The sequence below is a fragment of the Polyodon spathula genome, chromosome 4, assembly GCF_017654505.1.
Source record: "Polyodon spathula isolate WHYD16114869_AA chromosome 4, ASM1765450v1, whole genome shotgun sequence".
NCBI classification, from domain to species: domain Eukaryota; kingdom Metazoa; phylum Chordata; class Actinopteri; order Acipenseriformes; family Polyodontidae; genus Polyodon; species Polyodon spathula.
Window position 1 is genome coordinate 23,732,708 of NC_054537.1, and position 24,296 is coordinate 23,757,003.

General features: G+C 36.8%; 1 protein-coding gene across 2 annotated transcripts; it reads left to right on the forward strand.

Annotated features, from left to right (window-relative positions):
* On the forward strand, window positions 1-23,395 carry LOC121314331 (dnaJ homolog subfamily C member 5-like). 2 transcript variants are annotated; one of them, XM_041247467.1, is made up of 5 exons: window positions 1-89; window positions 3,413-3,535; window positions 11,811-12,024; window positions 12,625-12,799; window positions 22,653-23,395. In XM_041247467.1, the coding sequence occupies exons 2-5, from the start codon at window positions 3,429-3,431 to the stop codon at window positions 22,751-22,753; spliced, it is 597 nt and encodes a 198-aa protein (XP_041103401.1). In that variant the 5' UTR covers window positions 1-89; window positions 3,413-3,428; the 3' UTR covers window positions 22,754-23,395. The 2 variants fall into 2 exon arrangements, with proteins under 2 accessions (XP_041103401.1, XP_041103400.1); XM_041247466.1 differs by lacking the exon at window positions 1-89 and adding an exon at window positions 96-189.
* Window positions 23,396-24,296: the final 901 nt, after the last annotated feature.

A 24,296-nucleotide genomic window follows, 5' to 3' on the forward strand; every position in this document is an offset into this window, starting at 1 on the left:
GCTTACACAAAGAGCAGCAACCAGATTCCACTGACCTGTCTACCTTTGATCAGAGAGGAATAACAGCAGGTGCTTTTACAGTGGAACAGGTAGAAACCATTTTAAAAATCATTTTTCTGTTCATATGCCATTGACCTTAGGGTCAAATGTATACATTTGCATGAACGTATCTGTGAAAACACCAGCCAGGTATGTAAATTTACAAGTTTGTTAATTGTATTTCCCATCACAGTGGTTCATTAATCAACAGGCAAGAGTGTTTCCATATTGTTTGGTTGCTGTTCGATGTATGAAAACTTGAAATACTTATAAAAGCAACTTGGAGATTTCAATATTGCTCTATTGTAGTGTGATGCTGGATGCAATAATTAAATTATGTAAGCTAGTTTAAGGACTAGCTGGACATTAAAAATATGACATGTTACCAATTAGCTTCATTGAAAGACACAATCATTTAAATGATACAATTTGATCTCAACAGGTATGGACAATTATTTAAAGGAAGGTGTCTTTTGGGATAGTGAACAGAGAAGTAATGAGAAAAATATTTATCTAATAATATCTTTGAACGTTAAAAGTTTATTGTAGATATTGAGCACAGTTTTAAAGATGTCTTTAAATCTGTAATGGGAAATGCACAATTGAATGTAGAAAGACTTAAAATGCCTTAAAAAATGTAGTTTAGTTTTTAGTTTAGCAAAACTTGAATTGATATTTTTTTCTTTAAAATAATAACTGATCCTTGTACTGATGGCTGCAATTTCATTTCGAAAAGATGATTTTTAAACCACCTTCTTTAGCAATCTTTTATGAAATGGCCCCTGTCATGTATAATCATTCCCCAATGGCTGTAGTTTAATGTTTGACATGTTTTTTATTTAATTAATTTTTTTTTTTTTTTAATGGCTTGTGTCTCCAAAAATAATAACAATAATAATACATTTATTTTGTACAGCACCTTTCATTAGTTATCTCAAAGCACTTTACAGGTAAAATAAAAACAATGAACTCAAATCAAAACAACAGACTACAAAAAAAGCCAATCGATAAAAATAAGTCTTTAGACCAGATTTAAAAACATCAATAACCTCAAAGCCTCATTCCAGAGGTGAGACGCCACAGAACAAAAGGCCTGAATGCCCATCATGCCATGTCCTAGGCACAGTTAGTTTGGCACTACTGGCAGATTACAAATTGTGCTGGGCCCACAGTGTCAAAGCCTTCAGGTAAGCTGGACCCAAGCCATGTAGACCCTTGAAAGTAAGCAGCAAAATCTTGTAATCAGTTCTGTATTTAACCGGTAATCAGTGAAGAGATGCTAAGATTGGTGACATATGGTTGTGCTTTTTTTTTTGGTTAACACTCATGCAGCACTATTTTGTACATATTGCAGCCTTTGTAAATATAGCAGCGAGTGATGACAATATGGCCATCAATAGTGCAGACTAGAGCAGAAGCAAATGTTGGCAAGGTTACCACTACTGCATTCTCCCTGAAAGTTTTTTTTTTTTTAAAACATCATTGTAAATAAATTGAAGAACGCATTTGAACAAATAATTAGTCTATTTTAATGTCAGTATTTGATTTCACATTTATTTTTTTAAATCTGTCTGCTTTAAATAAAATAAAAAAGCGCTTCACTGTCATTGCTTTTGGAACCAAAATAACCATATGAATAATAAATGAAAAAGCTGAGGAGATAGCGTTTCCCACTGAACGAGCAATGAATAACCGAAGGACTAAAAGTGGCTATACCATTCAGTATTGTTGCATATATTTGGGATAAAATTAAAAAAAAAAAATTGTATACTGGGCCTGTTTATAGCTGGATCAATCATAGTAAACTGTGTAACCATCAAGAGACTTTTAATTGTTATGGGATTATCAATCCAAGTTTGTTTCTTTTCATTTTCTATTTTGAAAATATGTTTTTGTTTAGAAAAGCCTTACCGCGTCATGGATTGTAATTGCTGTGTTTTCAATAATCTTTACACTATCAGTGCACTAGAGCGGCCAGCTGTAACAACACGTGGGGACATGTAACGCTATTTTTTTTTCACAACCCTGCCACTTACTCTTTACTAGGCTTCATATTAATTTCCACCAGAGCCTGTTTTTTACAGTAACAGATTATTTTAGCTCTGTACCACAGAACCGTGAACATACTAGGTAAGCTGCTCAGGGAGCCAAACAAACCTGATTTCAACTAAACCTACCCTTACCAGCTAATAAACCCCAGAACATATTTTTCAATTCAAGAGAATGAGAGAGAGGGGCACCTTAGATAAGCAGCCACCTGTCTCATACAGCCACCAATGTCCGGACCCTTCCAGGTTTCACTGTGGCTGTGGGATTGACCCTAAATAATGACTTGATGTGACCAGTAAAAATAAATAAAAGTTTCTGTTAGGATTAGTTGACCTGTTAACAAATAGAAGCAGCATTGCACTTGATGATTATGCTAGTTCTGTGCAGGGGTTATAAAAACAAGCACAGCTATGGACAATTTCATTTGACATTATTATACAACTGCATGTACATACTGTAGTAACCACTACAGTGTAATTACAACATAATTAAAATAAAGACCATGGCAGTGCACACCAATAATATTTGTGGAGTCTTTTCATTAGCTTTAAAGTCTGTTAGTGACCATCAATGAAGGTATCAAATGTACATTTAGGAACAGTCACTGGACTTTGACCCTATTTAACAGAGGTCATTAAGCACAAAGAATGTGAGCTACTACAGTAATTGCCTGGAGGCAGAATTGTTTGAGGAGCAAATGATGTACCTTGCATAGCAACTGTCTGCATTGTGTCTCACGGTGCTGTACTCCCTATTTTAACTTAACAAATAGCACCTCTTGCGTCTATTTGAATTGAATTAACAATTATGTTTAACATTCTTTCTGTGGCTGCATGTCATTTTGTTTTTTTTAAAGATCATCAATTTGCCATTTACCTCCGGAAGCCTGGGTTTGAATATAGATTAGGTTACATGTGAAGTGAGTTTGTTGGTTTCAATCATTCTTGCAGTGCAATGTGGGAAAGCTGACATCTTGTACTAAACCAGTTATCTGGTCTCCAGTGAAACTGCACATATTATTTCAATTAATCATGTTCCACATGCAGAATATTCAGAACTCATTTTCCACATATAATCTGGAAGCCAGATCCATTCAAGCTTAATTGTGATGGGTATAGTTAATTATAAAATCAATTATATGTTTTATGCTGGTGTTAACATGACAACCAAAAAGCTGTATCATTTTAAAAACTGAAACATACCAGCATTTAACAATATTCCCTCCCTTTCCATTAAAGCAGTTGTTTATCATTGAAAAGGATGCATGGTACATTGAAGTCCTTGCTGACACACAATATTACTTGTTGCTTCTTGTTTTTTTAAGTTAATGGTCAGACAGCATGACTGAACAAAGGCAACGAGCCCTGTCAACTTCAGGGGAAGCACTGTACCAAGTTCTTGGCCTGCAGAAAGGTTCTTCTCATGAGGAGATAAAGAAGTCCTATAGGTAAGTGGCTGAAGCATGAAACTGTCAAGTGTGATTCATCTCTTATATATGCATTTATTGACTGCACATTATAGTGTTCATATTCCCATCATAATCATATTAAGGAACATTTATTGCAAAATGAAGTTATGGTGTACCTGTTTAGCTTTATCTACATTTAGAGGTAATATTTAATACTGTTTTTGGAAGCTGGTGTTGTCCAGCACTCAGCTGACACAAAGGAAAATAGCACCTCGCTGTGGACATTTAAGGAAGGACACATGCCTGTATTTACAATAAAATGTATGCATTCAGGCTAGTAATTCATTCATTTCGTATCTTCTCACAGGAGGCATTGGCATTCATTTCCTTTTCAATAAGTTAAAAGATGTACTTCTTTAGCACAACTGTCTTTACACCAAGAAACATCTTTAATATATACTGTATGTATGTATATATATATATATATATATATATATATATATATATATATATATATATATATATATATATATATATATATATATATATATTCCATAAACATATTTAGTTACTTTCATTTGTAATTAGAAGCTGTGATTTATTCCTGTGTATGTCTGAGACTCAATAGAATGGAAACCATTCACAGTGAAGAGAATTTTTAAAGTAAATTACATCTGAGCTATAAAATAGAACATCCGGAAGATATTAAAAGCAACCAAGCAAAAAAAGTGTTTAAGAACAACTTCCATAAAAACAATCCAGTACTGGTTGCTGATTTTGCTCTAAATTACTGTTCTAGATCAAAAACCAACCTAATATTCTATAAAGAACATACTTCTGCCTGGCATTTAGCCACCTGTGCATTTTTTTAAAAACATAAAAAAGCAAGTTATCGACAATGGTCAACAGATTACTATGTGTTACTAGTAACAATGACTGTAGATCTGGGCTCAGGCAATATCCATTACTGCTCGACATTGAGAGACTAGTCATGAAGTTCTGGTTCTGGTTACACCTGAAACAGAGCGATCCAAAATCATTCCAGTCTATAGATGTGTATAGCCAGGGACAATCCGACACAGTGAGTCACGCTGTGAAAAAGATTTTGGAGCAGAGCAGGATGGACAGCAACATACTGGAACAGCAAAACCAGAAACTCCCAAAAGAGGCTGATCAATGCTATCAGCAAGGAAGCTAAAAATCGATCCATGGCACAATGGACTACAAAGATCAACAACCACAAAAAATGAAAATGCTATAGGGCACTACATACACATTACATAAGAACATACAGTACCTATACAAAGTATTCACCCCCTTGGACGTTTTCACAGTTTGTTGTGTTACAACCTGAAATCTTGATATATTTAAATGGGATTTTTTTTCCATTGATTTACACAACCTACTCAACACTTTGAAGAGGCAAGATAATTTTTACTGTGAAACAACAGTTGATGAAAAAAAAAACCTGAAATGTCTCAGTTAGATAAGTATTCATCCTCCTGAGTCAATACTTGGTAGAACCACCTTTGGCGGCAACTACATCTGGATCGTGCAATATTCATCCATTCTTCTTGGCAAAATTGTTCAAGCTCTGTCAAGTTGGATGGGGATTGTTGGTGGACAACAATTTTCAACTCTTGCCACAGATTCTCAATCGGATTCATGTCCGGGCTTTGACTGGGCCACTCTAGGACATTCACTTTCTTGTTTTTAAGCCACTCCAGTGTCGCTTTGGCTGTGTGCTTGGGGTCATTGTCCTGCTGAAATTGAATCTCCATCCCAGTCTTAGGTCTTTTTCAGACTGAAGCAGGTTTTCCTCAAGGATTTGCCTGTATTTAGCTCCATCCATTTTGCCCACTACCCTGACAAGCTTCCCAGTCCCTGCCAATGAAAAGCATCCCCATGTCATGATGCTGCCACCACCATGCTTCACAGTAGGGATGGTGTTACCTGGGTGATGTGCTGTGTTGGGTTTGCGCCAGACATAACGCTTTGCATTTAGGCCAAATAATTCAATTTTTGTTTCATTGGACCACAGAATCTTTTGCCACATCTTTTCAAAGTCTTCCACATGCCTTTTTGCAAATTCAAAGAGTGATTTTACATGGGCTTTTTTCAGAAATGGCTTCCTTCTTGCCACTCTTCCATACGGCCAGATTTATGGAGTACCTCAGCTATTGTTGACACATGGAGAGTTTCTCCCATCTCAGCCATAGAACGTTGTAGGTCTTTCTGAGTTGTCATTGGCCTCTTGGTGGCTACTCTGACCAATGCCCTTCTTACCTGGCTGCTCAGTTTGGGAGGACAGCCTGCTCTAAGCAGATTCTGGGTTGTGCCATATACCTTCCACTTCTTAATGATTGACTTGACTGTGCTCCAAGGGATATTCAATGCCTTGAAAATCTTTTTATACCCCTCCCCTGATCTGTGTCTTTCAACAACTTTATCCCAGAGTTGCTTTGAAAGCTTCTTGGTCCTCATGGTAGTATCTTTGCTTTGAATGCACTACCCAACTGTGGGACCTTACAGAGACAGGTGTATTTAATCTGAAACCATGTGAACCATTTTTATTGCACAGAGATGGACTCCATTTAACTTATTGTATGAATTCTGAAGGCAATTGGTTGCATCTGAGCTTATTTAGGAGTGTCATAGCAAAGGAGGTGAATACTTATCTAATGAAGACTTTTCAAGTTTTTATTTTTAATTGATTTGTTTTTTCACCTCCCCATTTCTTCACATATTGAAAGTGTTGAGTAGGTTGTGTAAATCAAAGGGGAAAAAATCCCATCTAAATGCATCAAGATTTCAGGTTGTAACACAAAAAAACTGTGAAAATGTCCAAGGGGGTGTGAGTACTTCCTATAGGCACTGTAAGAACATAAGAAAGGTTACAAACGAGAGGAGGCCATTCGGCCCATATTGCTCGTTTGGTTGTTAGTAGCTTATTGAACCCAGAATCTCATCAAGCAGCTTCTTGAAGGATCCCAGGGTGTCAGTTTCAACAACATTACTTGGGAGTTGGTTCCAGATTCCCACAATTCTCTGTGTAAAAAAGTGCCTCCTATTTTCTATTCTAAAAGCCTCTTTATCTAATCTTCATTTGTGACCCATTGTCCTTGTTTCTTTTTTCAGATCAAAAAAGTCCCCTGGGTTGACATTGTCAATACCTTTTAGAATTTTGAATGCTTGAATCAGATCACTGTGTAGTCTTCTTCGTTCCAGGCTGAATAGAGTCAATTCTTTAATGCTGTCTGCATATGACATGCGTTTTAAACCAGGAATAATTTTGGTCGCTGTGGTACTCCACTGGTTACCTCATTCCAGTTTGAGGTTTCTCCTCTAATCAATACTTTCTGTTTCTACATGTTAACCACTCCCTAATCCATGTGCATGCATTTCCTTGAATCCTTGAGTTTTACTGTGTACTTTATTGTTGGTCCCTTTTAATTGCTCTGTAAAGTGCCTTTTTTCTCTGAATATTTTTTTAATTGATCTAATAAACCATTTTAGCCATATTGTTTTAGATTTTGATTTGTCTGCTTTGGGATGTATTTGTTTTGCACCCCTAGTACAACATTTTAAAAAAATAGCCATCCTTTCTCTGTGGATGTTTTCTGTATCTTACTTCAATCTACTGTTACTCTGTTTCATTCCTTCACAGTTTGCCTTTTTATAATTGTAAACCTTAGCTTTAGTCATTACTTTTTGGGTTTTTAAAAGCAGAAATGAGACTATGTTGTGATCTGAGTTTGCCAATGATTTTCTGACCTCTGTTTTAGTTATTCTGTCTTCGTTATTTGAAAAGACTAAATCAAGGCATGCCCCCCTCCAGTTGGTGCCTTGACAAATTGCGTTAGGAAGCAGTCATTTGTCATTTCTACCATTTCAATTTCATCTGTCATGCTCCCCAACCGAAGTTGAAATCCCCCATAAGTATGGCTTCTTTGCTACATACATTTCTAATGTCATTGTATAACAGATTGTTTTGGTTGGTATCTGAATTTGGTGGTCTATAGCATACCCCTATTATTATGCCCTTTGAATTTTTGCCTATTATTCTCACCCATATTGTTACATGTTTTCTTCCAGATTTAACACCTGGACTTCAAGACCATTTTTGATATATAGCGCTACCCCTCTGCCTCTTCTGTCCTGCCTGTATTTCTTATACAGTGTATACCTATTAATATTATATTTGTCTCCATCACTCTCGGATTACCAAGTTTCTGTAACAACTATCACATCATAGTTAACCTACAATGTGATAGGTGTTACAGAAACTTACTTGTTAGTGCAGTAGCTTCAAGTTCTAACATTTTGTTTTTGAGACTTCTAGCATTTAGATAAATACATTTAATGGCTATCTTACCCGAGTTGTCTCCCTTGTTTTGATATAGTCTCCCTTCTGTGTTTTTGTTGATTTCTCTCCCCTTCCTTTCCAGTTTAAATGCTTCTGAACCTCCTTGAGGATCCTTTCTCCGAGTAGATTGGTTCCCTTTCTGTTTAAGTGCAGCCTGTCCCGTCTATATAGATAGTCCTTGTTGTAGAATGTGGTCCAATGTTCAAGATAGGTGAAGCCTTCCTATGTGCACCACAATTTCAGCCATGTATTATATAATGGCAGACCACAGGCAAACAATGACCAATATCGAGTCAATGGCCACAACCTGGAAATAGAAACAGGCTGACACCAACAGAGCTAGAAACCCACAGAGAGAAGACTGTGGCCAGTGTGACATGAATTAAATCATAGATGAGGAACATTTCCTTCTTCACTGCTCAAAATATACCAAGATAAGAGACCAGTTCTTTACAAAAATCTCCCAAAAGATCTCTAACTTTAGGACACTGAAGGTAGAGGATAAGATGGCACTTATTCTGGGTGAGAACAGCAACACTGCACACACAGCTGCTGAATATATCACAGTGTCATGAACTGAGACATGACCAGTAAAACCTTATTCCATCATACATGTATATACAAATAAATATCTTTATATGTGTCTGTTTTATTTAAATATTTTTGTATCTTTTCAACTTGTAATCATTTGGCATTATGTTTTTATTGTTATTGCATTTTGTAATTGCTTTGGAGAGAGAGAGAGAGAGAGAGAGAGAGAGAGAGAGAGAGAGAGAGAGAGAGAGAGAGAGAGAGAGAGAGAGTGTGTATTGTGTATTGCTACTTGTTTTAAAATAATCCTTATTCATACAAGCTCAGGTTTTCTCAAGGTTTTCCTCACAATTAAGAAGTATTGCTGGAAGAATGGATGGACATTCATCACTTTTTTTTTTCCTGGCCAACAAAATCTGGAACTGAATTTCTTCAGATGACAGAGATAAGCTTCAGCAACAGAGTCACTGCTTCGCTTGTACTTGTCAAAAGGCTTAATCTGGGACTGCCAACTGAAACATAAAAAACCAATGAAAAGTCTTGAAAGTTACCTACCAGCCTATTTGTAAATAACATAGCAGTACACAGTGCCATTGTTAGTGAATAAATAAATAAAGTAGTGATTACATCTTTTTGAAAACAATTGCCGTAATTAAAGATTAAAATGCAAGCATACACACAGTGTATTACAGTTGATGATTTTAAGGTACCCCAGAAGAAAACAAATTATGCTAAATCAGATATGTTTAGTCAACTGTAAATTAAGTACATGTGTAAATCTTAATCCCAGTAAGCGACAAGGCTCTATTAAAACCATTAGCAGTCTGGAGGGATATTCACGATCAGCTGTACTTCAAACCAGTACCATCTGCAGCATTCACAAATTAACAAGACTAGTCCAATAAACAGGATCTTGTTAATCCTCGATTGGGTACATCCGTGATTTTTCAGCAACTACAGTAGGTTCATTACATGGTTTAAGAAGATATTTATAGGAGTAGAAGCAGTGTTTTTTATTTAATTTTTTTGCGTGGGGGAAGATTATAGTAACTTTACCAGTTGTTCAGAATTTAAACCTATTCATAAATAATAAGGTACAGACCAATAGGCACAGACCTACATGAAAGAAGGCTGCTTTGCAGTGTTGTGTATTCAGAAATTTTTCAAAAAGACGAAGAGAGACATCTTTATTATTTTGGAGTATTTTGGAGTTCAGTGGTGTGCAGTATATAAAATATCAAACAGGCACTGCATCATCTAAGGGTTAATGTCCAGCAGAATGTCAACAGACTTTTCAGTTCCCTTACAATTAGAAGCTGAGTGGGCTGAAGTGTATGATTATAACTGCCTTCAGCAGGTGTGGAACAAGAACTGTACACTTGGGTTGCAATGCCATCTCAAGTCAAGCAGCAATGGTACAGTAAAAAATGTAATAAAAAAATTAACATGTTAAGTCGGTCCTGGGGGATCTCACAAGCCATCTCCTCACTGAGTGAATAAAAATTATTCAAATAACTCAGAAAGTGTTTTAGTGACAAATCATCACAGACAATTGACCAAGATAAATAATGTAATGAATTATAACAAAACAATATTGGTTGGCATAGCTTTTCCTGGGCACATGCTTAGATCTTAATGAAGCATGACTTTAGAAAATGGCCTTCCGTGACAACAACACGAGTAACTCCTCATCTCTGCATGGTTGTTCTTGACAATGCATGGCAGCTACAATGGCACCACAGTGGTAAAATTTTAATATTTTCTTAAACTCTCACTCGCATCCAGCACCTTTTAGTACCGTTATGCTATACATTCTGATATGCCTGATAATACGTTCCTGATCAGAACGAATTGAGTGTGACGCCAGGAATTTCATTATCCAAAGAGACTCACTGAAAAAATAAACAACTGTTATAATGACTGGATGAAAATATATCCAACAACAAATACATGTAGCCTACTAAATCGTTAAAATGAAGAACATCATTAAAAGAGGGCATATAAGCATGCTCTACAGAGTTTAAACAAACTGAGATCTATCGGTTGGAAAAGGGCAAGAAGCTTTCAGAAATACCGATGGACTCCACCGGTTCGAAATGCAAGATGTGGACTACAATATTGTAGCAATCCTGGGGCGGGGAGGGGGGGGGGGGGGGGGGGGGGGGGGGGATCAGGATAGTGTAGAGCGCGTGGGTGTGTGTGGGTGTATGTGTGCAGGGGTTGCATGTTGTGTGTGTGTGTGTGTGTGCAGGGGTTGCATGTTGTGTGTATGTGTGTATGGGTTGCATGTGGGTGTGTGCGTGCAGGGTCTACATTGGGTGTTTGTGAGTGCATTGATTGTGAGTGTGTGGGTGTAGGAGAATTTGGGGTGCAGGTTTGGCATGAAAAGCCGGGGGGGGGGGGGGGGGGGGGGGGGAGGGAGCGAGGGGCATATAAAGGGAGTCCTTTTTCTGGTCCTCACCTCAAGATCGTATTGGAAGATGGCTTAACCACACACCCCGATATGTGGGGGAAGGAGATAGGGAAGAGAAAAGGGATCAAAGGAAACAAATACTAGCAATATAAAATAATTTATTTTCATTTTCGACTCCCAGTCCCTTTGCCCTCACTTGATGATTTTATTTTGTGCTCATTTTAATTATTGTAAATAATAAACGGCTTGAGCCTTCATCTTCTCATGGTTACAGTCTCATTTCTGTCCCAGGAGAACCAGAAAACGCTACAGTATTCTGAATTTGAAGAATTGCTTTTTGCAAAGAAAAGAAAGTTTGACTCATGCCAAAAGAAAACATGTATAGGTATGCTATGTATTACTTGTAGCCACCCGTACGCTGCCATTTTATATGTAAAGTGTAAAAAAAATGTATTTCTGTAAAGTGTGTGCAGTATTTGTAAGGCACTGTATCATGACATGTTATGCAGCAGCATGATTTATTTGGTGTTACCGACAGCCTATGGCCAAAGAAAAAAGGAAGCGTGATGGGTGCAGCTATGGTCAAAAATTTTGCCATACATTAGGATTGAGACATAATAAAAAATAAAAAATAAACGATATGAACATAATGTTGATCTTTTATTTAAAATCATGTAACCAATTATGAAATGGTATTGCAAAAGTCTTCCAGAAGCCATAATAGTAGTACAGGATTGTATGTTAAGATTTTGAAATGTCAGTTTTTGTAATTTTTGTCAGATTTTCATTATTATATGGAAAGCGTTATGTAATTAAATATGTTAATGTAACATTATTCAGCAGGTTTCATTCGACTTTATGAAGCAAAATATGTTAATTCTACAGTGTGATACAAACCTTTTGGTCCATAGCTGTGTATACCTAATGTGTATAAATGAATTTGTACATTTCCGTACATGTCTAAGCTAACTTTTTTCTTTTTTTTTTTTTTTTTTTTTTTAAAGAAAACTAGCTCTGAAATATCATCCAGACAAGAATCCAGACAACCCTGATGCCACAGACAAGTTCAAGGAGATCAACAATGCTAACGCCATCTTGACAGATGTGACAAAGAGGAACATTTATGACAAGTATGGCTCCCTTGGTCTCTACGTGGCAGAACAGTTTGGTGAAGAGAATGTGAACACATATTTCATGCTCTCCACCTGGTGGGCGAAGGTGAGATTCCCTTCCACATGCTTCCAAGTTCTTCCATTGATTCCTATTGATAATAAAGTTGTTTTGCAGTTTTATATTTCAGATTTACAAATAAAGATTAAAAATTAAACATACAACATGCAAACTGCATGGACATACACACTGTCTTACTGTGCATGCATATATACACACAACCAGACATGTACAGAAACATGTTATAAAAAGATCCTACAGTATCTGTAGCTAGAGAGATAACCCTGGAATTCATTAATGCATAGAGGCTTTAGGTCACTCACATACAGCTTCATCAAATTTGATCAAAGAAATGCTACTGACCAATTCCCGAACTATGGTATAGTATATTGAGGTACAGAATCAGTTCAAATATACTCCAGAACAATTATTCTTTGTGGGAAATTAATTACAAAGCATTACTTATGGAGAGTTTTTGATATACATATCAATGAGAATATTTAAATTGATCAGTATTTTTATACAAATGTATGCTTACTTTACTAATAAAAAATATATACTTACTTTCTTAATAATACAAAAATGCTTCAGTTTTTGTGTTTTTTAGTTTTTTGTTACACTGCATTCCTGTTATTTCACACTGCCCAGGGTCTCTTTGCAATCTGCGGTCTGCTAACAGGCTGCTATTTCTGCTGCTGCCTGTGTTGCTGCTGTAACTGCTGCTGTGGGAAGTGCAAACCCAAACCGCCTGGAGGGGAGGAATACGAGTGTCACGTCTCACCAGAAGACCTGGAGGAGCAAATTCGAACAGACATGGAAAGAGGTGAGGTTGCACAGAAGAAAAAATATCACTAGGGAAACATAAAAACAAACAACATTTCAATGTCGTCATTCCTTCGCAAGTAATCTTGCCATATTCTGCCCTGTCGGTGAGATGAGGTTAAAAGGTCTAAAATCACCAACGCAGATGAGCCCGGCTCTTCTGTATAGGGGTTAAGACGCTCGTTTGCAATGTGCAGGGCAGCTGGTTCGCAACCAGCCTCCACCCTGTTACTCATATTAATGGTGTTTTAAGGTCTTGAAGGCATAATGCTGAGTTAACTCAAACTACAATAGGCATGTTCCAAATAGATTAAGATAAATTGTCTATTTACTTAGTAGTGGTTAGCTTGAGATGTAGCCCATATCCCTGCACATTTTCAAGAGACTTGACAAACACTGACTCTTAGGTCCATTTGACTGAATTATGCAGACCTGTTCTTTTTCTCCTCTTGACTTTCTATATATTTTACCCCACTTAAACCACCTGCTTACCAAATATCTTGGATCACTCAATAGATATCTCTAAATAGAAGTCAACTATTTTATTGATCAAGCCTTCTCACCTGGGAAGTGGTACCGACACCCTCCTCACCCACAATGTTAATCAGTTTCTAGGATTAACTTGGGATGTGACTTCTTACTGAATACAGTATGATTTAAAAATATCTTAATAAACAAGATTTCATATAAGTGCAGTTAGACTCCAAATGCTATCCAGTTATAACCAGTTAGGATATGTGTGTATTTTAACTACAAATATGTGTGTTTGTTAGGAGAGCAAAGATATGAACTGAAGAAATGTGAGCAACTGTACAACATCAGCATTTATTAATGATATCGGTCTGTAACATGTATTCTGTTTCTTTAATTGCAGCATAAATTAAAAGAACAGATAACACAAGTCACACTACATCTCTGCATCATGACTGATCTTGATAAATTAGTGATAACAAATATGTCAGTCTACTAATCTATTATATGACGAAGCAATGGTTCATAAGGAAATGCATGTCAAACAACTGCAAAGGTACCCTGGAAGTGAAAGACAGCAACAATAGATGAATCTATCATTTTTAAAAAGCCTGATGTTGCTTCTAAATTTAAACTTTCTACACAAAACTACATCATGCTTCAGTTTTGAAAGAAGGTTCTTTAGAAACATTCTAGAAACAGGAACTTGGTCAGAGGAAGATAAACTTGCTAAAAACTTTGAAATGTATGGTTTTAGAAATCAGCCAATCATCCATTTTATTTAAAATAAATATCAGCTGTGTATTTCCGCTAGATATTTAGAACCAAATTTATAATTCTGTGCCAGTTACCAGCATGAATTTTCATGTCTGCAGCGTGCTTCAACAAAAAGTGATAATTACCTTATGTGAGTCATTGCTGGTAATGTGTATGCATAAGGGTTATTTAGAGATTTGACAACCGAATACATTTTAACAAAATTAACAAGAATGAGACAGCATATATTATATTAAAGGATCTAAATCCAATTGCTTCACATTAGTGAAGCCTGAAAATGATCCCCTTATTTGCATTGTATTCACGTAAACATAAATGTTTGACAATAGGTCTGAGAATACGTTATACAACATAGTTTTAGGATGCATCTCTTGAACTTCTTTTAAACCAAAAATACTTTTTTCAAGAGATATCAGGATATGCTTAATGATTGCAGGGGTACTGGTATTGCACTAATGCAGTGGTTCTTAACCTGGGGTGCACGCACCCCCTGGGGGTGCGAGATGCCCTTTCTGGGGGTGCGAGACATGCCAGATTTATTTAGAAGGTAAATCATCGAAAACACAAATTAAGCACAGGCATGTAAGTACAAATACTTTGTTTCATCACACCTACAGTGCCTATAGAAAGTCTACTCCCCTTTTCAAAATGTTCTCCTTTTGTTGCCTTATAGCCTGGAACTAAAATGCATTATAACAGTTTTTTTTTTCATTTATTTACACATCCTACCTCCCAAGTTTCAAGTGAAAAAAATATTCTAGAAATTTGTAGAAAATTAATTAAAAATAAAAACTGAAATAGCTTGGTTGGATAAGTGTCCACCCCCCTTGTAATAGCTACCCTAAATTAGCTCAGGTGTAACCAATGGCCTTCAAACGCACACACCAAGTTAAGTGGTCTCCACTTATGTTAAATATTAATGATTCACATGATTTCAGGATAAATTCAGCAGTTCCTGTAGGTTCCCTCTGCTGGGTAGTGCATTTCAAAGCAAAGACTCAACCATGAGCACCAAGGCACTGTCAAAAGAACTCCGGGACAAAGTTGTTGAAAGGCACAGATCAGGAGATCTGGAGGATTAAAAAAATATCAAAGGCCTTGAATATCCCTTGAAGCACGGTCAAGACGATTATTAAGAAGTGGAAGGTGTATGGCACCACCAAGACCCTGCCTAGATCAAACTGTCCATTCAAACTGGATAACCGAGCAAGAAGGAGACTGATCAGAAAGGCTACCAAGAGGGTAATGGCAACTTTGCAAGAGCTACAGGCTTTTATGGACAAGATTAGTCAAAGTGTGCATGTGACAACAATAACCCAAGCACTCCACAAATCTGGCCTATATGGTAGGGTGGCAAGAAAGAAGCCATTACTCAAGAAAGCCCACCTTGAATCCCGTTTTGAAGTATGAAAAAAAAAACACTCAGGAGATTCTGTAGCCATGTGGCAAAACATTTTGTGGTCTGACGAAACTAAAATGGAACTTTTTGGCCTAAATACAAAGCGTTATGTTTGGCGCAAACCCAGCAAAGCATCACCCAAAGAGCACCATCCCTACTGTGAAGCATGGTGGTGGCAGCATCATGTTATGGGGATGTTTCTCATCGGCAGGCACTGGGGCACTTGTCAGGATAGAAGGGAAAATGAATGGAGCAAAGTACAGAGAAGTCCTTGAGGAAAACCTGCTGCCCTCTGCAAGAAAGCTGAAACTGGGACGGTTGTTCACTTTTCAACCTGACAATGACCCAAAGCACACAGCCAAAGCTACCTTTTAGGAATAAAAAGGTAAATGTCCTTGAGTGGCCCAGTCAGAACCCCGACCCAAATCCAATCGAAAATTTGTGGCATGACTTGAAGATTGCTGTCCATCAGCGCTCCCCAAGGAACTTGAACAGTTTTGTAAAGTTTTTTAAAGAAGAATTGTCAAATTTTGCCAAATCTAGGTGTGCAAAGTTAGTAGAGACCTATCCCAACAGACTCACAGCTTTAATTGCTGTCAAAGGTGCTTTCACCAAGTATTAACTCAGGGGGGTGGAGACTTATCCAATTTTGATCTTTCAGTTTTATATTTTTAATATATCATTTTTTTCACAATAACAATGTTTGTCCCCTTAACAGTGTGGAGTATGTGTGTAGATAAGTGGGAAGAAAATCAACATTTAAATGTATGAAACTCTGAGGCACTAACACAACAAAATGTGAAAAAAGTTCCTAGGGGGTGTAGATTTCCTATAGGCACTGTATATATTTATTAACATTATACAATTACTGTAATATACAAACAAAAAAAACATTTTCAAGTTTTTAAGCTTACTGTAGTGAAATTATCTTTCATTCTATATTTATGATATACAGTATCTTAGGTTTAAAGAACTTACCTCCTTCAACGATTTTTGATATGGGGTGCGAGAACATATTTTCAGAACCAAAGGGGTGCAGGCTGCAGTAAAGGTTAAGAACCACTGCACTAATGTGATGTGATCCAATTCATGGCCTCATAGGGATTCTTTATCTAGTCAGGGCTAATATCTCAACAATCACTAATGCTGCAGTTGATACAATCTTTCCTGGAGATCATGTAAATTAATTGAGTTTTGTTTCTCAGTCTTCCAAGAAATCTTTACAAAAAGAAAATGAGAATAAACTTCTAAACCTCTTAAAAGGGTTAAGTGAACTGCAACCTTGATTTAATCAATAATACAGGCTTTTAAAAAAGTCTTTAAAATGTGCTGATTAGGTCCATAGTCTGTTTGACTATGATCTATATTACGTGTTCTGAATCAGACAAGCACACAGATGATCTTAATGTCAAAGCTTAAATATAGTGACCAAAGAAGAAAAACGCACCTGCCTTCTGACTTTAATAAAGTTATTAAAGAGTTTATTGGCAAGGTGTTTCTAAGGCATCTGGTGCTTTGATATGGAATGACTCAATGGTAAAAAATAAAATGAAAACTCGCCTCTGTGTTGAAGTCTACAGTTTTAAAAATAGCTTTTTCGTATTTAACAAGCACGTCAGTAATGTAAAAATACCCTGTGTTGTAGAGCCACAGTGTCAGTATTATAAGAGTGTACGTAGGTATCAGGCAGGGGAAATGTTCAACTAGCTCTCTTATTTCTCTTTTTGACATTTATTTGCTACTATTCAGTTTTTTTTCAATTTCTAATAAATTTTTCAATTACAATGGTGCTGTTTGTTGTATTGGCTGTGGTCATTGGCATGTCACTTTTAGCAAAAAAAGGTTAGTCAGCTTTGGGCTAAACTACTCAGTACTATAGTAAAGAGTTACTGGGGAGTTTTATTTTAGTGTAGATTTTAACTTGATTGTTGGACACTGCTGCTTTAAGTCTGCCCAGCAGCTAAAAACAGGCATTGATTAATTTGTTTATTTAGTGTCCAGTAGCAAAACACTTTCAATTATCTAAATACTGACCAAAAGAATGACATTTCAAAATGATACCTCTATCTTGGTGCTAAGATGAGTTCTAAAATATGCAGTTTAGTAACATATTTAATTTCCAGGACAGCAATACTTATATGGTTATATTCATATTATTTACATAAACACTCACTAGTTCAAATATATTTTTGTATGAAGTAACATAATTCTTATTAATTGAGCATCAGTTAATTAACCTGCTGGCACATAGGGCAGCAACAAAGGTTCTGCTTTGTTGGCAGTCCTTGACAATTCTCTCCACAGAGCCCCTGGATTGAGCTTCAGCTCTGCCTCCACAGTTCTGCGCCAAGTTGTTTTTGGTTGCCCACGTTTCCTTTGACGTTCTGGTGTCCATCGTAATGCAATTCTGGTGCTGCTGCTGCTTTCCTTCCGATGTATATGGCTAACCCAGTTCCACCTCCTTATGGTTTTCATGTCTTCCTCTTTGAGTTTTTGAAGAAGGTCCTTGTTTGAGATCATTTGAGGCCAGAAGATCTGCATCATTTTTCTGAGACAGGTGGTGTGAAAGCTGGACAATTTCCTAAGCTCTTGCATGATCAGCCACCAGCATTATGAACCAATTAGATGTGTAGATAACATGCAGCTTTGGTACATTTTGAGTTTATTTTTCCTACTGTACAAATGTGACTTCCAGATCTGTTTCAATTGGATGAACGCTGTTCGTGTTTTCCCTAGTCTATTTCTCATGTCCTTGCCAGCTCCACCAACTCTTCAAATGATGTTCCCAAGGTATGTGAATTCCTCTGTAGAGGTTAACACATGTTGCCCGAGAGTTATAGGCACTAGCTTTGCAAGGTTTACTGACATTACATTTGTCTTCTTGATACTGACCTTTAGTCTAACTTGCTGTCCAAAGGTACTGAGCCTTTCAGATTTTTATTGCAGGTGAGCTATTGTATGTGATAAAAGGGCTAATGCATAATCTGCATAATTGAGATCTTCAAAAAATGGTGTCCACCTAATCCCTCTTCATTGGTCTTCTGTGGTATGTCGGATTACCCAATCAATTACAGTGTTGAAAAGGATAGCCGATATTACACAGCCTTTTCGCACACCGGACTTGACATGGAAACTGAGCTCAATTGTTCCCACAGTACAACTAACATTCTGATAGAACTGCTTTATGATATTTATTATAAGGATAGGGATACCATATAATCTTAAGATTTTCCATAGACTCTCTCTGTGCACGCTGTCAAAAGCCTTCTCAAAGTCTTCGAAGTTCAGTATACTGTTCTATGATATTACGAAGGTTGAAGATATGATCAATACATCTGTATTTGCTTCTAAACCCTGCCTGCTCCTTCCTGGGGGCATTGTTGATTGCAGATGATATACGTTGCAGTATGATCTTAAAAAGATCTTGCTAGGAACTAAGAGAAGAGTAATTCCTCGCCAGTTATTGCAATCCCGCAACAACCCTTTTAGGGAGTTTAATTATTGTCCCTTTACACTGCTCACTTGGGACTTCCATATTGTTTTAAACAGGGGGATGAGGGCGTTGACTGCTACATCAGGGTTGATCTTAAGTAGTTCAACATTAACCTGAAACTATCCAGGAGCTCTTCCGTTTTTTAGGGATTTAATAGCTTTGATTATCTCCTCCTTTACCGGGGGATCCAATCTTCAATTGGTTCTTGAACAGGAGCTGAAAACACTGGTTCTGGTCTATTGAGAGTTTCTTGTAAGAATCTTTTCTCTTGTTACTTTTTATTGGTATGGAGTTTGTCCTGTTTGTCAAGCACAGGTATAGTGTTTTGGCGTTTCCCACACATTTGATGAGTAATGCGGAACACTGCTCCCTGTTCTTTGCGTTGTGCTGCATCCTCAGCTTCAGAGGCCAACTCTTCAATAAACCTCCTTCGATCAACTCTTGTTGATCGTTTCACTTGTTGGTTTATTTCACTATACTGTTTTTGATATCTGTCTTTCAAGTGCTGAGACTTGCATCACAACACTTTTCTTTTTAGCTTTATTTTTCTCGTCAATGATCTTCCAGGTCTCAGGACTCAGCCATTCTTTATGGTGTTTCTTCCTGTAGCCTGAAATTAACCTGCCTGTTTTGGTGTATGCTGCAGCAACCTTTACCCATTCTTCATTAATACTGGAATCTGTCTTTCACCTTCATTTCTCTGTGTTTGAGGGCCTGAAACCTGTTTTGTAGCTTCAGGACACTTTTTTCCTGCCTCTGGGTCCTTTAATATGGTAATGTCGAGACATCCTTGTGTTCTAGTCGGAGGTCTGGTCTGTTTGAGTTTCAGCTTAATATATGCTGTCACTGGGTGATGGTCACCACCAATATCTGCTCCTCGTTTCACTCTTACATCTCGCAAGGAACATCTCCACTTATCGTTTATCATGAAGCGATCAATTTGGTTCTTGTCTCTTCCATTAGGAAAGTGCCAAGATATTTAGTGGATATTTTTGTGGGGGAAAAGGATTCCACCAATTAACAGGTTATTTATGCCACATTAATTTTGAATTAAAATAGTAAATCATATGCCTGTTCATATGCAATTGAATGTGAATTGCCCACACTGTATAAAGTGTTAGCTAAGTATTCTGTAGCCTTTTAAACATTTTTTTAGCTTTATTTAACATAACTGAAAATCAAATGTATATATTTTTAAAGTGTACAATTTAATGAATACTTATATTTCATAGTAGTCTGAGGAGATGCTGCTTGTTGCAGTGGTGGGAAAGGCCCTGATTATGAGTGAACTGATGTCCATTTGTTTGGAAGAGCTGTAGCAGTCCTTTTCTGTGGTGTCAGTGGAAATCCTGCTCTTGATCTGGTCTCTGACTCTCTGAGTTGACAATGGTGGTTTTGCTTGTTAACAGAACACCCTCTGTGCCTTCTGGGTGTAATTTAGATTAGATTTCAACTGTGCCCAGTGCCAAAATGAAAAGACAGTATATTTTAAAAAACATCCTGTTATGTGGGTTTTCCGTCACTGTAAAATGTTGTTTCTGCTTAGACCATTATTGACACTTATTTACTAAGCTATTCCAGCAAAAAAAAAAAACCATGTGCAGTTGTGATTTCTGACCCTTTTCAAAATGTGATTTTGTATAAAGATTTTCTATTTACCAATTTCCATTTGCAGAGGGAGCATGAATTATTGTTGTACACATACAGTATAGCCATTGCTAAAACAACACTTCAGAAATTAAGCACGAAAAATATTTATCTATTAGCAGAAACAACAAAAGAGAATGTTAGCGAACTCACATAATATGATAGTAAACCAGTAAGAAATGAAATATTCAGAAAATGGACATGGTGTAATTAAGGCATTACCTACTTTTAATTATTTTCCAATTCCAACTATTTGCAACAACTTTAGAGCTTTTACTCACACGCTGTAAAGGTAAAAAAAAAAGGGTGGTTCAGCCTTGCTTTTGCTGTGAACTACTTTGAAAAGCCACGTAAAGTAATGTGTGCTAGAGAGACGATGCTGATACAAAATGGCTGGTGCCCCAGTTTGTGGTAGTTTGAGCAAATGCTACTTGTGTCCATGTGTGACAGGCTGGTGAGTGGATAGAGGCCCAGAGACAGTCTGGAGTTCAAAAAAATAACTATTTTATTATAAACACAAAAATGAAAGGGCACAAGGGCCAAAACAAAGCAATTTAAACATACAATAAACAAAATAAAGCAAAAATACACTCACAAAAATAAAGGTTTCCAGGCTGGGCAATGCCTTCACTGGATCCAAAACACCAAAACACCAAAACACCAAAACACCAAAACACCAAAACACCAAAACACCAAAACACCAAAACACCAAAACACCAAAACACCAACCTGCTTCCTAAGCTCCCTCCCCCTAAATGAAAAGCAGAGGCCTCCTTTTATGTCAGGTGGCTGGGCGCTGATTGATCGTTAATTAAACTAATCATCTAATCAACCCCAGCCACCTGAACACAATGAACCAAGGCAGCTGGGGAATTTAACCCCATCCCTGTCAATTTCTAAAGAGCAGAGCTGTGCTCTGCCACACCATGGTGGCTAGTGATGAATGAAATGTCCATGGTGGCTAGTGATGAATGAAATGTTGGCCACTTCCTTGGCAGAGATATATCATCTCCTTTTTGTGGTGTCAGTAGAAATCCTGCTCCTGAGCTGGCCTCCTCCCCTCTGTTTGAACAGATAGTGCTCATATTGTTTTGGTAACAAGTTTTACCTTGGACTAATTTTTGGGATATTTATTAATGAAGAATAATATTTGGCCTTCACTGTACAGGAAGGTCAAATTAGAACAGCCCTGCCTTACAGCCATTTTAAACTGTTTTGAAGTGCTTTGTGCCCCTAACAGTTTGTGTCAGTTTGATAACATTATTTAAATTATTCTAGCGGTTTTCTTTGAGAACAACAAGCATGGTTGTTCTAAAATGGTTTGAAAGAAGTTCTTTGGATTGACTTTGCCTAACGCATGGTGAGGGTGGAGGGTTTGGCATGATGACACAGGGAACAGGGTATACAGTAACTGCTGGATTGGAGGAGTTTTACTACTGCAGGTTTGGATGCCCTAACGTTGAGCTGTTTATATCCTTTACTGTGTGATATTGTGGTTAAAGCAAAGCTTTGTGAATACAGAGAAATCATGGTAAAGCACATGTCAACCTGGTAAATCAGATATGCATGATAAAGCATGGTAAAAACCATGGTAAACTATGATATAGCATGGACATTATTGATCTAAGCAGAAACAACATTTAATATGGAAATGTGATTAAGCTCAGTACCATTGATATGGCCATGCATTGCAATACTGTAAACTGCTGTGTGGGGAAACCAGCTTGATAAACATCAGTGTTGGTCTATCACACAAAAAAAGTTTTCCCAAATGATGTAAAGTTCTTACTTTATTCCTGTGTACAATTATTTATTTATTTATTTATTTACAAATGTTCTTTTCTAGTTTGGTTTCTAGATATATGGACATCAAGAAATAATAATTTAAACTCCTTGGAATAAAATCTTGCAACATTGTATTTTTCCTGGCAATACTACTAAATGTCTTACTAACTGATCTCACTCAGATCATAACATTCTGTGTAGTAACGAGTCACTGACGAATAACAATCATGTCAGGCCTGGATAGTGAACAGTGACTTCAACATGTTGTATTTATATTTTCAGATGGTGACACTCCCATTGTGCTTCAGCCAACAAACGCTAGTGAGAAGACGCAGCTTATTGGAGATGGCCGCCGCAACTATAATACAGACTCCTACAACTGACTGTGGAGACTGCAGCATAGAGTCTTCAAGCAATAACCCAGAACTCAATCAGAGTTTACTTGTATGTTTATCACTGGGATTATTTATTCAGTGTCATTCAAATGACCAAGATGTTTGATAATTGTTTTTAACTCTAGATGCTATTATCTGTATAAAAATAATTAATACAAAACTGAAAGTGTGTTTGGTAGTGCTAGAGGGATTTGAACAAGAACTACATTTTTAAGTTATTTTGGAGGGCTCTCAGTTTACACAATATCAGTCGTTCCCCTCCAAGCAAACATTTGACAAAGAAATTCTTAGAAGCGTGTGTGATGTGACTTTAAAAGATCAAATTATAATATATTGGTGTAAAAACATCCGAAAACTACAGCCAGGTGCCTTACCTTAGAGCTTACAAAGGTTACCTTGAACAGAGAAACAACCATAAGAGAAGGTTTCTTCATTAAAAGTTTCTTCATACTTCCTCAGTCCTAGTTGTATGCCAATTTTAACATAAAACTATCCTACCCTCCGGCGTTTATTTACAATATTTGCCAGCAGACCTGACGCGTTTTGGAGACTGGCATTTATATTAGATCACTAGCTTCACATGCTTCATGTGGTCATTGAATAGCTGCTAACACACAACCTTATAGCAACATCATAACTCAATTTAAACACTCTATCAACTTTGTTAAAAGGTTGTGTGTCAGTGGGAACTAAGTAACAAAATATATTGTACACCCTCAAGTATAAAGCGAAGGTATACAGTCTTTTTATATGTACAGGTTAACAAGGATACGGTATGCAAAACGTTGGAAAATGAACAAGCAGAAGTAGGAATTTGTATTCAAAAACAGAATTAGATCTACCATTGTTAATAATAATACTAATAATAATAGTACAAACTTATAAAATGTTTTTAAAAATGAACAATAAAAGCAATAAGCATCACTATCAAAAATAATGTATTGTTTAATCTCAAACTTGTACATTGTTAATACAAGAAAACATGTTAAAATATACCAAGAGGCTTGTATTTGGCCTACTTTCAGCAAGCTTAAAAACTTTTAATAATGTAAGAACTGCATTAAACAAATATGCGTTACATATAGGCCTACCTTAAATTATGTTTTCTATTATTATTATTATTTATTAATCCTGAGAGTCACTTTCATCTTCCACAGCTTCAATGGCAATGACAGAGACCCAGCATTTAATAGAGACGCGGCGTTTGTTTAAAATATTTGCCAGCAGACCCAGTGCATATTGGAGACACATGATTATTTGAGAGATGGCAATTATTTGAAGTTTTACGGAAAGTGTAAATAAATCGCTAATAAAAATGACCCTTACAACGCATCTCTATGGTTACACAAATGGTTTTACTGATGTTGAAAAAGTGATGCAGACAACAACATACTCACAACAACATACTCACAGTATCAATCAAATGCAAGATTAAAGTTACAGTATCTATAGCAAAACTATGGTACAGTGTATTATGTACTGCGAGATGGTCTGGACCACTTAGACTGCTGCTGTTATATTCTGATTTTAC

What these genes read in the sequence shown, in the direction of transcription:
- LOC121314331 (XM_041247467.1), top strand. Translation starts at nt 3,429, where the DNA reads ATGACTGAACAAAGGCAACGAGCCCTGTCAACTTCAGGGGAAGCACTG. An exon ending in TCTCCACCTGGTGGGCGAAG is followed by an intron (nt 12,025 to 12,624) that starts GTGAGATTCCCT and finishes CACACTGCCCAG; the next exon opens with GGTCTCTTTGCAATCTGCGG. An exon ending in TCGAACAGACATGGAAAGAG is followed by an intron (nt 12,800 to 22,652) that starts GTGAGGTTGCAC and finishes TTATATTTTCAG; the next exon opens with ATGGTGACACTCCCATTGTG.